Source organism: Castanea sativa, chromosome 9 (genome assembly GCF_040712315.1).
Source record: "Castanea sativa cultivar Marrone di Chiusa Pesio chromosome 9, ASM4071231v1".
Taxonomy (NCBI): Eukaryota; Viridiplantae; Streptophyta; class Magnoliopsida; order Fagales; family Fagaceae; genus Castanea; species Castanea sativa.
In genome coordinates, this window is record NC_134021.1 from 15,075,526 (window position 1) to 15,093,233 (window position 17,708).

A 17,708-nucleotide genomic window follows, 5' to 3' on the forward strand; every position below is an offset into this window, starting at 1 on the left:
TTGAATTTTACTTTTTGTCCAAAAACATCAGTAGTAATTCCATCATCTTCAGTAAGGAAAAGGTATAAAGAGTTAATAAAAGGTAAACCAAGAATCACTTTATCAGTCATGTTTTCAACAAGCACAGATGGAATTTTAAAGCAAACATTATCATGGCAAACATGAGCATTATTTAATTCGTATTTGATTTTCATTTTTGTTCCATTGGCAGAAACTAATCTTTTAGTGGACTTTTCAAAATATTTAGAAGGAATCAGTCCTTCTTGAATACAATTAACGTCAGCACCAGAATCAATCATAACAACAACATCAAAAGCATAATCATGAGCAACAACAATTTTGACCTTAGTGTACCATTTGGGCAGCATATGTTTAACTAGAGACAATTGATTATCAATCAAATTAATCAAGACACGATCAGAAACATTACCAGAAGGAGAAGCTTGTTGATCGGATTCATCTCCGTCTTTTTGCTCATCATCAGATTGGTGTTTATCCATATTTTTTATCAATCTTTAGAATTAACAATTCTTGTTTATGATGATCATTATCATGTTTCATAGTTTTAACATCATTTTTTAACTGAATTATTTCTTGTTTAACAGTTTTTATTTCATATTGAAGATCATTAATAGTTATTTCTTTTGATTTATTTTTATTAAATCTTTTCAGAGTTTATTCAAAACTTATCGTAGAATTAGGTTTTTTAACCTTATCTTCTTTTGTTAAGTTTTTCATAAACTTGTCAAGATAATCTTTCTGTAAATTAGGGTCTTCAATTTTACTTATCATTGTTAACCGTAAATCATTAGTTTCTTTACTCTTGGTTAACATTTTAATAGATTTAATCACGTTACAACAAGAATCTCTACAACCAAGTTTAATATTAGGAGATTTAGAAACATCACTACAAGAGTGATAATCAGAATCAGATGAGGAGGAGAAATCCTCTTCAAAGGAATCAGTTGAGGCAGCAGATTCAAGAATCTGAAATAGTTCATTTGGGTCATTATTATTAATGTTTAACATGTTCAACTTGTTTTTCAATTTACCAGGCTTTTGGTTACAGTTTTTACTGAAATGACCAAATTTGCCACAGTTAAAGCATTTACCTCTACCTGATCTTTGTTTATCATGTTTTCGAAAAGCAGATTTGTTCTTTGCATAAAAATCATTGGGTTTAACAAAGTGGGTTCTGTATCTTTTATGCTTTTTGTGGGAATAACTTTTGTAAACCTTATCATGTTTACTTTTTCCTTTTTGTCTGGAAGGGGCAATAGGAGGTAAACCATATTGTTCAGAGAAATTTCCCATTTCATATTTAGCTTTCTTTTTATCTTTTAATTGTTGTTTTAACCATTTTTCATCATTGCACATATTAATTCCAAGTTTTTTAATAGTGTTGAAAATATCACCATAAGTTAAATGATCAGAATCAATAGAATCATTTTTACCAATTAATTCATTTTTTACCTTATGAGCAAAGATAGGAGTAGACCATCAATAAGCCTCTCTTTCCAATAAGGCTTCGTAGAGTCTTTTCAGAGCATGACTCTAGAAATAAACACATCTTGGTACCATTTGTAATCAAACATAGCAGGACATCTCAAATTATTCAAATAATCAGATGACAGAAAGAGGGAAGTGGAGACCCGACTCCTCTGTTAGCTCTAGGACTGGTTATCCTCCTGATATTGTTAATGAAGAAGACCTAACTGTTGGAGAAAGTGAGTACCCAGATTTTAGAAAATGGAATATCCCTAAGATTTTTACTAAAACTGTTTATGATCTAAATTGGACTGAAAAAAGTATTTTCTCTGAATATAGAGCTAGAACTATTGAACAAACCTTTTCTATTTCTAAAACTCATGAAAAATGTTGTTTATTTTCCAAAAAAAAATATTAATGAGTTCTTGTCCAAGAAAAATCTTAAATATTTACACATTGGTTTGGTTCAAGTTGCTGCTAAACCTTTAACAAGAAAAGGAATTAATGCTTCTGTGCTTATGTGTTTACGTGAGGCTAGATTTAAGAAATTTAATGATAGCATTCTTGGTATGATTACTGCTTCTTTGTATGATGGTCCTGTTTACTTTGATTGTTATCCTGATCTTGCTCTTGCTTTAGATGATCCTAATATTATTAAAGCTTTAACTTTGAATATATTGACTTCTGGTTATGATATGGATGATGGTAGTAGACCTTTTACTCTTATTTACCGAATTTTTTATAGATTGCTTGATTCCCAGCTAACTCCTCGGTCTAGAGGACGTGATCCTGCTTGAAAAACTATGTTGATTCAATGTTCCACCCCTGATGCTAAGATCCAAGTCCCTAAAATGATTCAATGGCAAGATATTATTATTCCCAGAGAATGGACTTTGGAACAAGTAGCACCACCTGTTAAACCTGTTTTTGATGAAATCTTACTAAAATTGCACAATATACTGATGGAACTGTTAAATTTTTTTTGAAATGATACCAAATATTTTCCTACTAACAAACCTTTAAGAATCAATGAAGGAAGAAAGTCCTTTGCTGGATCTGAAAGTTTTGTTAAAAGAAATTCTGATGTTGATAAATTTTTGGAAAAGAATTTTGATAAACTTGATTTGAGGCTAAAAGGAGTTGCTAGCAACAATTTCCAAGTTAGCAATACTTATTATTCAACAAAACCTGAATTTCCTTCTGATATTAACAAAGAAGAAGAAGATGCTAATCTGATTCTCCTTCTAGATCTGATTTTCCGCCTATTGAAAACCTTGATTTTGAAAATCAATTACGAGTGATTAATCTAATGAATATGGATTTTGAAATACCTGTTTTTCAAATTGATATGGTTACTTTAAGTAATAAATTGTTTTCTAAAGCAAATCATGATAAAAGGAAGTATTACCAAAGTACTTTTGCTCAATTTGAAAAAGACAGAATCAAAAGGAAATGGAGAGAAAAAATGAATTTGTTAAAACAACATTATTTATTTTTTGATTATCTTGAGAATTATTATGTTTCAAGAAATGAGGTTCATACCAATTACTTGAACGTAATAAGAAAATCTGCTTTTGTTAAACTTGAACTTGAATGTATTTTGCACTTTTGCAATCAATTCGTAATAAAATTTTTGGTTTAACAAATCACTTTGAAATTTTGAAATGCATAGTACTATAGATAAAATTTCTTTCTTAATAGTACTATAGTTTAATTGTGCAGGATTCCAGACTCCAGAGTAGAAGCAAACAATTTGTTTAGATGAGTCAGGAGGAATTTTTTGTTTCAGAATACCTCCATAACCAATGTCAGAGGCATCGGTTTCAACAATTTTGAAAGCATGAATAGTTGGGATACCAAGACAAGGCAGAGTTTTAACATGAGATTTTATTTGTTTAACAAGGGAAGTATGAACATTAGTCCAAGGAGGAGGATTACTCTGTAATCGATCAAAAAGTGGTTTACATTGTTTTCGCAGATTTTTATAAAAATCAGCAATATAATTTAGGGACCCAAGAAATCTTTGAAGTTGAGTTTTGTTAATAATTTCATCAGGAAATTTGTCAGCAAATTGGATAGCTCTATCAATGGGACGAATCTGTCCCTCCGAAATGTCATAGCCAAGAAATCTTACTTTGGTTTGAAACAGTTTGATTTTCTTAGCAGAAACAACTAGACCATTTCTTTTGATGGTTTCTAGAAACGAGTACAAATGTTTCCATTGTTCATCAATAGAATTAGAGAAAATCAGGACATCATCAATTTAAAAAATAGTGAAATAGTTGAAAGAATTGAAGATATCATTCATAATATTCTGGAATTCACTAGGGGCAGTTTTTAGGCCAAAAGGCATAACATTCCACTCAAAGTGACCAAAGGGTGTGGTGAAAGCAGTCTTATATCTATCCTGCTCACTAATTTGGATTTACCAAAAGCCAGATTTCATATCAAATTTGGAGAATATTACAGCATCACTCAGCCTATGAACAAGATCATTCTTATTGGGGATAGGGTACCTGATCCACTTTAAGACTTTGTTCAAAGGTTTTTAGTTAATCACAAGGCGAGGGGTACCTCTCTCAAGCTCAGCATTTTCTGAACATAGAAAGCAGCACAAGACCAAGGAGACTTGTTGTTCCTAATAAGCTTTTTCTTGAGCAAATCATTGATCTCATTTTTACAAAATTCAACAGTTTCAGCATTCATTTGAATAGGACAAGCTTTAGTAGGAATATTCTTTTCACTAAAATCTTTAGCATAAGGTAAGTTAACAATATGTTTCTTTCTGTGCCAAAAAGCATTAGGAATTTCATAACAAACATCACTCATTAATATTTTCTGAAAATTAACAATTTTGGATTGAAGTAATTTATCAGAAAGTTGTTCAACAATTTTCTTGTACCTAACTTCTTGTTGAAGGAAGTTAAGGTGTTTGAGTTTAGCATGGATCAGATTAAAAGCATCACGAGTTTCATGCTTTGAACAAAATTTGAATTTTACTTTTTTTTCCAAAAGCATCAGTAGTAATTCCATCATCTTCAGTAAGGAAAGGGTATAAAGAGTTAATAAAAGGTAAACCAAGAATCACTTTATCAATCATGTTTTCAACAAGCATAGATGGAATTTTAAAGCAAACATTATCATGGCAAGCATGAGCATTATTTAATTCGTATTTGATTTTCATTTTTCTTCCATTGGCAGAAACTAATCTTTTAGTGGACTTTTCAAAATATTTAGAAGGAATCAGTCCTTCTTGAATACAATTAACATCAGCACCAGAATCAATCATAGCAACAACATCAAAAGCATAATCATGAGCAGCAACAATTTTGACCTTAGAGTACCATTTGGGCAGCATATGTTTAACAAGAGACAATTGATTATCTATCAAATTAATCAAAACTCGATCAGAAACATTACCAGATGGAGAAGCTTGTTGATCGGAATCTCCGTCTTTTTGCTCATCATCATCAGATTGGTGTTTATCCATATTTTTATCAATCTTCAGAATTAACAATTCTTGTTTAAGATGATCATTATCATGTTTAATAGTTTTAACATCATTTTTTAACTGAATTATTTCTTGTTTAACAGTTTTTATTTCATATTGAAGATCATTAACAGTTATTTCTTTTGATTTATTTTTATTAAATCTTTTCAGAGTTTCTTCAAAACTTATCGTAGAATTAGGTTTTTTAACCTTTTCTTCTTTTGTTAAGTTTTTCATAAACTCACTACAACAAAATGTACTTTTAGTGACGAAAATTAGTGAGGAAATATTTTTCGTCGCTAAAAATATAGCTTTAGCGACGAAATATGAATTTCGTCACTAATAATGAAAAAAATTATAACATTTAGCGACGAAAAATAAATTTCGTCGCTATTGTGATCTGAAAAATGGGCGCCAGTGGAGGGAACCTTTGGCGCTAGCTTAATTAATCTATAGTGACGAAATTTTTCGTCGCTAAAAGTTGAAATTTTTAGTGACGAAATATTTCGTCACTATAGGTATTGCTGTGGATAGTGTTAGTGATGAAAATATTTTCGTCACTGTAAGGAAGAATTAGCGACGAAAAATATTCGTCACCAAAAATAATAATAGTTTTACACTTATATGTTTTAACGACGAAATTAAATTTTGTCACTAAAAGTTCTCTATAGTGACGAAATATGAATTTCGTCTCTAAATATCTTTTAAAATTCAAGTTCTTTAGTGACAAAATCAATCTTCGTCGCTAAAAACTTAAAATCCTAATACCATTTGCGACGAAAATGAAGCAATAGCGACAAAACAATCCGTCGCTAAATACTTCAATATAAAGACCCAAAAGACCCAGTTGAACAATCCGTCCCCTGTTTCATTTTTATCTTCAGCTCCTAAACTCCCAAAAGACCCCAACCGATGCAGCTCCCAAAAGATCCCAACCCATCGTCGCCATTGAGAGCACACCGTCGCCGTTGAGAGCCCACCGTCGCCGATATAGCCCACCGTCGCCGTTGAGAGCCCATTCACAATGGTTTCGTAGCCATCGCCGATTCGAACCCTTGTGATTCGGACTCATTCGCGATTCCAACCATCGCTGATTCAAACCCATTTGCGACGTTGGAACCCATGCGTTGCCGAATCGGACCTTGCGACAATTCCTGGCTGTTCAAACCCATTCGCAACGGTTTCGTAGCCATCGCCGATTCGGACCCATTCGAGATTCCAACCATCGCCGATTCGAACCCATTTGCGACGTTGGAACCCATTCGTCGCCGAATTGGACCTTGCAATGATTCCTAGCTGTTCGAACCCATTCGCGACGGTTTTGAAGTTTTATTTCAGCTCCACCGTCACCGATTCGAACCCATTCACGACGATTCAAACCCATTCGTCGCCGATTCAGACTTTTCACTGCCGATTCCGACCCTTTGCCTTCCGAGCTCTGACATTTCACCTTCTGAGCACCGACCCTTCGTCTTCTGACTCCAACCCTTCGTCTTTTGACTCCGACCCTTCACCAATCTAGCTTGTATTTGTATTTATATGTTAGAAATTTTGATATTATTAGCATTTTTTATGCTTTTGGAAATGAATGAGTTATAAACTGAGTGTGTTTGTTGTTGTTTTTTTAGCTCTTAGTGTAGAGGATCGTGCCGGTCTTGTTAATGCGTTAAAGGCAAGTTTTTTCTTTGTGCTAGTGAGAAATGGTTTTGGTTTTGGTAGAGTTTAGTTAGTAATCAGTTCATTAAGGGCAATAATGTTTTTTATGAATTGGGTAATGAGAATAATGTGAAAAATATGCTTTGGTGGCTAGTAAAAGCTCAGTTTGGGGATATGTTTTTGAAATGGATTGATTTTAGCTAAGATTAAATTTTTTATTTTTATTTTTAAAAGTGGGTTTGTGCATTTTCAAAGAGGTGAACTAAAATGACTGGGAAATAATGGGTGCTTTGAGATTCATTTTCATGATTAAATATAGTTGTAGGAGTTTAAAATGGTATTTAATTTGATTGCCAAATGGATGTTTTGATTCGCGGGTCTTATTTTGCTGATGATGCGTTGTTGGATATGTTCTGATGTTTGTGCAGGATAAGCTTCAGACATTGGCAGTTGGGCACTCAGATATCCTAGAAACTCTGTCACCCAAAGTTAGGAAGCGCGTTGAGGTTCTGAGAGAGATTCGGGTTAGCTTGCCTCTAAATGCTATTAGTTATGAGTGTCATCTTGCCCTGTTTTGTTTGTTCAATATTGTCAAAATTTGATCTTGGTTGAGTATGGAATTGAATTGATTTTGTGATTATTTTGTGTTTATATTCTTGTTGTTACTGTGCTTTAATAAAAAGAATGGGGTTTTTTTTTTTTTGGGTATGTTTAAGTTCTTGGCTTTTGTGAGGTTGATGTATAAAAGATTTAATTTTTTTGATGTTTCTGAGTTTTGTTTGGTTGCAAAGAAAATGTGGGAGCTGGGTTTTTATGTTCAAGTGGTTACCTTTTGTGAAAGACTATGGCTATCAATTCATGCAACTTTGATGTGGTTGAGAGTTGAGAATTAATGCTTGTATGGTTTTCTTTTGGTTTGGTGTGTGAATGTTAGAGAGATTGGACACGAACACTAGTGGAATACCGAGTACAATTTGTGATCATTCATTTCAGTGTCCCTACATTTCTAAATGGACTTACTTATCTTGCCAGGTGAGCTAATTCTTGATTCCACAAACATTTCCTCCTTTGTGTTTTAAGTTCTTTATTGGAGAACTTGCCAGGTGGCCTTTTTGTTTTGATCTTGAAGCTCCAATTTCATTATATTATTTTGAATATTGTGAAACCCACATAATAATAAATAAATAAATAAATAAGTTGTTCTTAGTTATCCCAAATAATAATAAATAAATAAAAAAGGTATGTTCTTTAAGATTTAATTTCCTGGTTAAAATGTATTTGTTAAAAAAGTAAGTTAGTTTGCATGTGTCTTTTAAGACATGTGGAGCTTATAAGGGGAAGGTAGAAAGTGGAAATGCAAAGTGCATTAGAAAGGTAAGAGTGCTTCTTTTTTCTTTGACAATTGGAACCTAAAATGTGTCGCTTTTTGCAATAGAAGTGCAACTCACTCAGGCTTTTCTCCTCATCACTTTTCTAATTGTAGTAAGCACTACCTGTATTACATGTGTAAGCTATGAATTTGTGTAGTAATTTATGAAAGGATCATTTTTAAGACTGAAGTACTTATAAATTAAACTTTTCTTTTGTAGGCTAAATACACATTGTTTGCAATAATTTTGGATTTTTTTTTTCTGAAAGTTGTAAGCTTAGCTTGAGCAAAGTAAGTAAATTTTAGTTAAAAACCTTATAGAACTATATACTTGTGATGTTGGAAATTGGATTTGTGGTGGTATGTTGTGTTGGAGCAAGCGGGTGGCTTGCATGGTGTTATAAGGTGGTTTAAATACATATTGAGAGTGTTTTTCAATTCTTGTAAATGTGAATGAGCATTGTTAATTAGATGTGATAAATAGTATTTTATTTGATCTAAATACTTATAAAACTCTATACTTGTGATGTTGGAAATTAATTTTATGGTGGGTTGTGTTGGAGCAAGCAGGTGGCTTGCATGGTATTATAAGCTGGTTTAAACTAATATTGGGAGTATTTTTCATTTCTTGCAAATGTTAATGAGTATTGTTGATTAGATGTGATGAATATTACTTTATTAGATTTCAATACTTGTAAACTTTATACTTGTGATGTTGAAAATTGGATTTGTGGTGGGTTTTTGTGTTGGAGCAAGCGGGTGGCTTGCATGATGTGATAATGTGGTTTAAATTCATATTGGGAGTGTTTTTAGTTTCTTGCAAATGTGAATGGAATTTGTTGATTAGATGTGATGAATAATACTTTAATTGATTTCAATACTTGTAAACACTCTATACTTGTGATGTTTGTGATTGGTTTTGTGGTGGGTTGTTGTGTTGGAGCAAGCGGGTGGCTTGCATGGTATTATAAGGTGGTTTAAATTCATATTGGGAGTGTTTTTTCAATTCTTGCAAATATGAATGAGTATTGTTAATTAGATGTGATGAATATTACTTTATTAGATTTCAATACTTGTAAACTTTATACTTGTGATATTGAAAATTGGATTTGTGGTGGGTTTTTGTGTTGGAGCAAACAGGTGGCTTGTATGGTGTGATAAGGTGGTTTAAATTCACATTGGGAGTGTTTTTAGTTTCTTAAAAATGTGAATGAAATTTGTTGATTAGATGTGATGAATAATACTTTAATTGATTTCAATACTTGCAAACATTCTATACTTGTGATGTTTGTGATTGGTTTTGTGGTGGGTTATTGTGTTGGAGCAAGCGAGTGGCTTGCATAATGTTATAAGGTCGTTTAAATTCATATTGGGAGTGTTTTTTCAATTCTTACAAATGTGAATGGAATTTTTTGATTAGATATGATGAATAATACTTTAATTGATTTCAATACTTGTAAACACTCTATACTTGTGATGTTTGTGATTGGTTTTGTGGTGGGTTGTTGTGTTGGAGCAAGCAGGTGGCTTGCATGGTGTTATAAGGTGGTTTAAATTCATATTGGGAGTTTTTTTAGTTTCTTGCAAATGTGAATGGAATTTGTTGATTAGATGTGATGAATAGTACTTTAATTGATTTCAATACTTGTAAACACTATACTTGTGACGTTTGTGATTGGTTTTGTGGTGAGTTGTTGTGTTGGAGCAAGCAGGTGGCTTGCATGGTGTTATAAGGTGGGTTATACTAATATTGGAAGTGTTTTCATTTCTTGCAAATGTTAATGAATATTGTTACTAGATGTGATGAATAATATTTTATTTAATTTAAATACTTATAAAACTCTATACTTTTGATGTTTGTGATTGGTTTTGTGGTGGGTTATTGTGTTGGAGCAAGTGGATGGCTTGCATGGTGTTATAAGGTGGTTTAAACTAATATTGGGAGTATTTAAGTATTAATATAGATTTATCCATTCATGAATGAGATAGAATTTTATCTAAGTAGCTTATAGACTTAGATGTTAGAATACATTATGAATGAGTTGTCCTTATTTTACTAAAGTAGCATTCACTTTGCAATTGTAATCAAACATGGATAAAAGTTGGATGACAATTGGTAAGACACCGGATGGCAGATTAAGTCGTCCATATATTGAAGGGGTTAATGCATTTTTTAATTTTGCAAGAGCGGTTGTGGACTGTAGTGGTAATATTCCGTGCCCGTGTATTCACTGTGTGAATTGCTATGACAATCTCTTCAAACTGTGCGTATACATTTACTTCATCGTGGGATTATGCAATCTTGCATTAATTGGTATAATCATGGAGAACCACGTGTATTAAATGAGAACATTCATGATAATGAAATGTCGGATGGTGATCGTATCGATGCCTTGGTAGGTGACCGAATTAGAGGGGAACCAAGAAATGCAACCGAAGATGAGGAAGTGCGTAATTTTGACAAACTTGAGGAAGATGCAAAGCGTGAGTTGTATCCGGGTTACACTGATTATAGTATCTTGAAGTTTGTTATTGAGATGTTGAATGTAAAGGTAATGACCAACTTGAGTAATAAGGGACTTGATATGATGCTAGAATTGCTAACAAAAGTTTTACCGAAAGGTAACTTGGTTCCAAGCTCAACTTATGAAGCAAAGAAGATATTACGTGACTTGGGCATGTCATACAAGCATATAGATGTATGCAAAAATGATTGTGCACTATTTTGGAAGGAAAATGAAAACCTTGATAAATGTCTGGTGTGTGAGGCACCTAGGTACAAGGATACACGTGGCCAAGGTAAAAAAATTTCCTCATAAGGTATTGCGTTACTTCCCATTGACCCCGAGACTGAGGAAGTTGTACATGTCAGGCCAAAGAGCTAAGGACATGAGATGGTATATAGACAAACGCGTGGACAATGGGATAATGAGGCATCCGGCTGATAGTGAGGAGTGGAAGGAGTTTGATTTGCAACATCCTGATTTTGCCCTCGAACCTCGCAATGTAAGGTTGGGGTTGGTTACAGATGGATTTAACCCTTTTGGGAATATGAACAACAACTATAGTATGTGGCTTGTCATACTTATCCCCTATAACCTACCGCCTTGGTTGGTTATGAAGGAGCCATATTTTATGTTGTCATTGCTTATTCCTAGTCCTCATCAATCAGGAAATGAGATTGATATTTACTTGAAACCATTGGTCGATGAGTTGAAGGAGTTATGGGAAAAAGGTGTAGAAACTTATGATGCTTATAGAAAAGAGCATTTTCAGATGCGTGCAACTTTGTTGTGGACAATACATGATTATCCTGGATTTGGTAATGTGTCTGGGTGGAGGACAAAGGGTTATCATTCTTGTTACACTTGCAACGATGAACCATATTCAGAAGCTTTAGAAAGTAAAATTGGATACATTAACCATCGAGCTTATTTGCCTATGGAACATCATTGGAGACATAGTCGGTTGCATAATGGTTTATCGAAGAAACGGAAGAGATCTTTAGAGTTACAGGTGGAAAAGATACAAGAAAAGCTAGATAGAATGCCAAATATAATTTTAGGAAAACATCCAAGTAACAAGAAGAGACAACTCATTGGGGAGCCAAATTGGTCAAAGGTAAGTATTTTGTACAAGCTTCCATACTGGAAAAATAAGAAGCTTAAGCACAACATTGATGTCATGCATGTGGAGAAGAACATTAGTGAGAGTACTTATGGTACTTTGTTGGGCATTGAGGGGAAAAGCAAGGACACCAACAAGGCACGAATAGACTTGCAAAACATGAACTTTAGGCACACGTTGCATTTGAAACGACGTCCTGATGGATCATATGACAAGCCTCGGGCTTTCTTTTCATTAAGCCCAAATGAAAGGGATGGTTTTTATGACTTTTTGAAATTAGTCAAGTATCCGGATGGTTATGCAGCCAACATATCAAGGTCAGTGAATGCAAAAAATGGTAGATTATCTGGTTTGAAAAGCCACGATTGTCATGTGCTACTACAACGAATTCTTCCAATTGGGTTGTGAGGATTTGCACATAAAGACATTAGTCTTGTATTGTTTGAGTTAGGCAACTTCTTCCAAGACTTATGCTTAAGGACCCTAAAGCGAAGTGAATTGGAGAAACTAGAAGAACGTATAGTTCTTATACTATGCAAGCTTGAGAGGTTCTTTCCTCTAGCATTCTTTGATGTTATGGTCCACCTTACTGTTCACTTGCCTCGAGAAGCAATTCTAGGAGGCTCGGTACAATATCGGTGGATGTACCCAATTGAAAGGTAATTAGATCATTTGATACATCCATCAATTACATCTTTCCCATGTGGTATAAAATCACATAATGTGCATATTTTTTCCTCGTAGGTACCTTGGAAAATTGAAAAGATACGTTTGCAACCGAGCTCGACCAGAAGGTTCGATTGCAGAGGCTTACATTCTCAAAGAATGTATTAACAATTGGCCTTTGTATATTGATGGGATCGAAACTGTGCATAATCAAAGAGAAAGAAATGAAGATTTTGGTGAATCTAGCGAAGGATTGATAGTTTTTTCACAAACTGCCCAACTTACAGGTGGTAGGCGGAATGATGGCAACTTGTCTTGTGCATTGCTTGATACTGCTCATTGGTACTTGTTGTACAATAGTCCTGAGTTAGAGCCTTATTTAAAGTATGTGATTTCATATGCATGTATTGTTTGATTAAGTTTTGAATATTATCTACAATGCTTAGCTGAAAATAAATCACCTTATTTTTAATAGTGAACACAAAAGCACATTGCATAATCCTACTGGTGAGGCCATAACTCAAATCCAACGACAAGAGTTTCCCAAGTGGTTCAGAGAACATGTAAGACATTTGAAACTTAATCACACAAATAGAAATTAAATATTTAAATAGTTTCATCATTGCTTATTACTAATTAATATCACTTGTTGTATATCATTATAGATGAATAGATTGAAAGTTAGCGAGTCACCAGAAGCAACTAAACAGTTATGGTCATTAGCAAATGGTCCTAAGCCGTATGTGAAGGAGTACACAGTTTGAATGGTCAATGGTGTAAATTTTCATACAAGGGACCTCGACAATCGTCGTGTAACCCAAAACAGTGGTGTATGTACCGAAGGGGACCATGAAGGAGAAATGCACGACTTCTATGGTCATGTGTGCAAAATTTGGGAATTGGAGTATGTGTTTCGTCATAAAGTTGTTTTGTTTCAGTGTGAATGGTACAATACCGGTACCAATGGTCGAAGGAGAACGATAAGAACTGATGCACACTGCACAAGCATTGATGTTACAAGTCGGTGGTATGAAAATGACCCTTTTATACTTCCTAGTCAAGCGAGACAAGTTTTCTACCTTCAAGATACCAAATTGGGTGAACCTTGGAAAATTGTGCAATCCATCCAACATAGGGGAGTGTTTGATGTCCCGAAAGTCGGGGGTGGAGAATCCAATGATAATACAGAAGATAGTGACGTATTTCAACAAGAAGCGATTCTTGATGTTGTCTCTGTCAATGTTGAGGACAATATTATTGAGTATTGTATGGGTGATGTTGAAACTGAGGTTGTTCTTGAAGGTGGAACTTCAGGAGATGCTAATCAATATGAAGTGCATGACATACCTGATGTTGATCTTGATATGGATTATGATATGTAGAGTTCATAATAATCTTTCTGTAAATTAGGGTCTTCAATTTTACTTATCATTGTTAATAGTAAATCATCAGTTTTTTTACTTTTGGTTAACATTTTAACAGATTTAATCACGTTACAACAAGAATATTTTCAACCAAGTTTAATATTATGAGATTTAGAAACATCACTACAAGAGTGATAATCAAAACCAGATGAGGAGGAGAAATCCTCTTCAAAGGAATCAGTTGAAGTAGTAGATTCAAGAATCTGAAATAGTTCATTTTGGTCATTATTATTAATGTTTAACATGTTCAACTTGTTTTTCAATTTACCAAGCTTTTGGTTACAGTCTTTACTGAAATGGCCAAATTTGCCACAGTTAAAGCATTTACCTTTACCTGATCTTTGTTTATCATGTTTTCGAAAAGAAGTTTTGTTTTTAGCATAAAAATCATTGGGTTTAACAAAGTGGGTTCTGTATCTTTTATACTTTTTGTGGGAATAACTTTTGTAAACCTTATCATGTTTACTTTTTCCTTTTTGCTTGGAAGGGGCAATAGGAGGTAAACCATATTGTTCACAGAAATTTTCCATTTCATATTTAGCTTTCTTTTTATCTTTTAACTGTTGTTTTAACCATTTTTCATCATTGCATATATTAATTCCAAGTTTTTTAATAGTGCTGAAAATATCACCATAAGTTAAATTATCAAAATCAATAGAATCATTTTTACCAATTAATTCATTTTTTACCTTATGAGCAAAGATAGGAGGTAGACCGTCAATAAACCTCTCTTTCCAATAAGGCTTCGTAGCGTCTTTTCTGAGCATGACTCTGGAAATAAACACATCTTGGTACCATCTGTAATCAGACAGTAGGACATCTCAAATTATTCAAATAATCAGAAATTCGAGACGAAATATTAGATGGAGTGCCAACAAAATGTTTAAGAATAGTGTAAACCAAAATATTGACACCATCAGGAACACCACGATTAATATTTTCATAAAAAATGGGCATACCATCAGTATCTCTTTTAACAGCATGTTTAATAGATTCTCTGGATTCTTCTGTGAGATGTGAATCCCACCAACCTCGAAGAGAACCAGTAAAGCCAGAAGCAAGCAAATCAACAATATTAGGGTAATCAAGATTGTCATGATTGTTCATGTATGCAATACCAACCATAGACATGTGAGCCATTTTGTTAATAATTTCTTGTTCAGACAAACCATCAATATTCCATTCATAAAGCTTTTCAGCAGAAACAGAAAATTGAGTTTGAAAAGATCTTTCTTCAAACTGCAAATCAGGAGGAGTAGGTTTAGAATACCAATTTTTTTGTAAAAGACGTGGGATTGGATTTTCCAACAAATCTTTTAATTTTAGGTAAACTTAAACCATCATCAAAAGCATTTTTTAAAGAATCAGAAGATAATGAGTCAGAATTTGTGTCGTCATCAGAAACAATTTTTTTCTCATTTCTTGAAATAGCACAAGCAGCACTTCTAGAAGTAGAAGTTTGCTCGGTTTTATTTTAAATCAGCAAGCATTTTTTCAATCTTTTCAACAGTTGATCCCTGAGAGTTAACTAAATCAAAAGTCTTACTCATAGAAGTTATAAAATCAATAATTTTTCTTTGACTGGGTAAATCAAAGGTTTCTCAGGTTTTGAAATAGTAGTTTTTTCAACAATTTTTTCTTCAATACAGTCAAGTTGTTGACCAATAATATGCAAAGATTCATTAGCAAAATTGTTTTGTTCAATAATGGCAGAAACAGGGGTTTTATCATCAGCAATTTTGAAAGGGGAGGCTTTCACCTCAGTGCTTTCTTTATCATTTTTGCAAGTAATCAAAGCAGTTTCAAGGGGTGGATGATTGGATTTAACAATGGTTTTATCAGATTTAACAAAAGCAGATTTTCTTATTACGTTCAAGTAATTGGTATGAACCTCATTTCTTGAAACATAATAATTCTCAAGATAATAAAAAAACAAAATATGTTGTTTTAACAAATTCATTTTTTCTCTCCATTTCCTTTTGATTCTGTCTTTTTCAGACTGAGCAAAAGTACTTTGGTAATACTTCCTTTTATCATGGCTTGCTTTAGAAAAGAATTCATTACTTAAAGCAACCATATCAATTTGAAAAGTAGGGATTTCAAAATCCATATCCATTAGATTAATCACACGTAATTGATTTTCAAAATCAAGGTTTTCAAGAGGTGGAAAATCAGATGCAGAAGGAGCATCAGATTTAGCATCTTCTTCTTCTTTGTTAATATCAGAAGGAAATTCAGGTTTTGTTGAATAATAAGTATTGCTAACTTGAGAATTGTTGCTAGCAACTCCTTTTAGCCTTAAATCAAGTTTATCAAAATTCTTTTCCAAAAATTTATCAACATCAGAATTCTTTTAACAAAACTTTCAAATCCAGCAAAAGACTTTCTTCCTTCATTGATTCTTAAAGGTTTGTTATTAGGAAAACATTTGGTATCATCAAAAAATATTTTAACAGTTCCATCAGTGTATTGTGCAATTTTAGTAAGATCAAGTTCATCAAAAACAGGTTTAACAGGTGGTGCTACTTGTTCCAAAGTCCATTCTCTGGGAAGAGTAATATCTTGCCATTGAATCATTTTAGGGACTTGGATCTTAGCATCAGGGGTGGAACATTGAATCAACATAGTTTTTCCAGCAGGATCACGTCCTCTAGATCGAGGAGTTAGCTGGAAATCAAGCAATCTATAAAAAATTCGGTAAATAAGAGTAAAAGGTCTACTACCATCATCCATATCATAACCAGAAGTCAATATATTCAAAGTTAAAGCTTTAATAATATTAGGATCATCTAAAGCAAGAGCAAGATCAGGATAACAATCAAAGTAAACAGTACTATCATACAAAGAAGCAGTAATCATACCAAGAATGCTATCATTAGATTTCTTAAATCTAGCATCACGTAAACACATAAGCATAGAAGCATCAATTCCTTCTCTTGTTAAAGGTTTAACAGCAACTGGAACCAAACCAATGTGTAAATATTTAAGATTTTTCTTGGACAAGAACTCATTAATATTTTTTTTGGAAAATAAACAACATTTTTCATGAGTTTTAGAAATAGAAAAGGTTTGTTCAACAGTTCTAGCTCTATATTCAGAGAAAATACTTTTTTTAGTCCAATTTAGATCATAAACAGTTTTAGTAGAAATCTTAGGGATATTCCATTTTCTAAAATCTGGGTACTCACTTTCTCCAACAGTGAGGTCTTCTTCATTTCCAATATCAGGAGGACAACCAGTCCTAGAGCTAACAGAGGAGTTGGATCTCTACATCCTATCAATATCTATCTTAGTTATAACACTCAATTATCATGTTTTTCTCACAACTGTTGCATTTCGTAACACATACCGTTCATCAACCCTATTCCTCTCACGCCCTCACGCTCTCCTGGCTTCACAGGCCTTACTGTTCGGATCTGGGACTTTTTACAATGGCGTCGGCGCCAATGATGGTAAGATCGGCACAACAACGAAGTAATTACAAACTTTGATATACAACTGTTTTCAATACTATGATTGATTGGCTGGTTTCAATACTTTGAAGCATATTTAGATTCAATAAACACTTTTGTTTTCAATACTATGATTGATTCTAGTGCTGATGTTAATTGTATTCAATAAGGACTGATTCCTTCTAAATATTTTGAAAAGTCCACTAAAAGATTAGTTTCTGCCAATGGAACAAAAATGAAAATCAAATACGAATTAAATAATGCTCATGTTTGCCATGATAATGTTTACTTTAAAATTCCATCTGTGCTTGTTGAAAACATGACTGATAAAGTGATTCTTGGTTTACCTTTTATTAACTCTTTGTTCCCTTTTCTTACTGAAGATGATGGAATTACTACTAATCCTTTTGGACAAAAAGTAAAATTCAAATTTTGTTCAAAGTATGAAACTCATACTGATAATGCTTTTAATCTTTTTAATAAACATCTTAACTTCATTAAACAAGAAGATAGCTCTAAGAAAATAAGTGGACAAC

General features: G+C 33.3%; 1 protein-coding gene across 1 annotated transcript; it reads left to right on the top strand.

Annotated features, from left to right (window-relative positions):
* Nucleotides 1-10,369: 10,369 nt before the first annotated feature.
* Nucleotides 10,370-13,060, top strand: LOC142608811 (uncharacterized). Its single transcript, XM_075780483.1, has 6 exons — nt 10,370-10,802; nt 10,876-11,979; nt 12,082-12,289; nt 12,375-12,680; nt 12,772-12,859; nt 12,962-13,060. The coding sequence occupies exons 1-6, from the start codon at nt 10,370-10,372 to the stop codon at nt 13,058-13,060; spliced, it is 2,238 nt and encodes a 745-aa protein (XP_075636598.1).
* Nucleotides 13,061-17,708: the final 4,648 nt, after the last annotated feature.

Coding starts and splice junctions, on each gene's coding strand:
- LOC142608811 (XM_075780483.1), top strand. CDS start 10,370: ATGTCGGATGGTGATCGTATCGATGCCTTGGTAGGTGACCGAATTAGA. Junction 12,681..12,771: donor GAGTTAGAGCCTTATTTAAA/GTATGTGATTTC, acceptor TATTTTTAATAG/TGAACACAAAAGCACATTGC. Junction 12,860..12,961: donor CCAAGTGGTTCAGAGAACAT/GTAAGACATTTG, acceptor ATATCATTATAG/ATGAATAGATTGAAAGTTAG.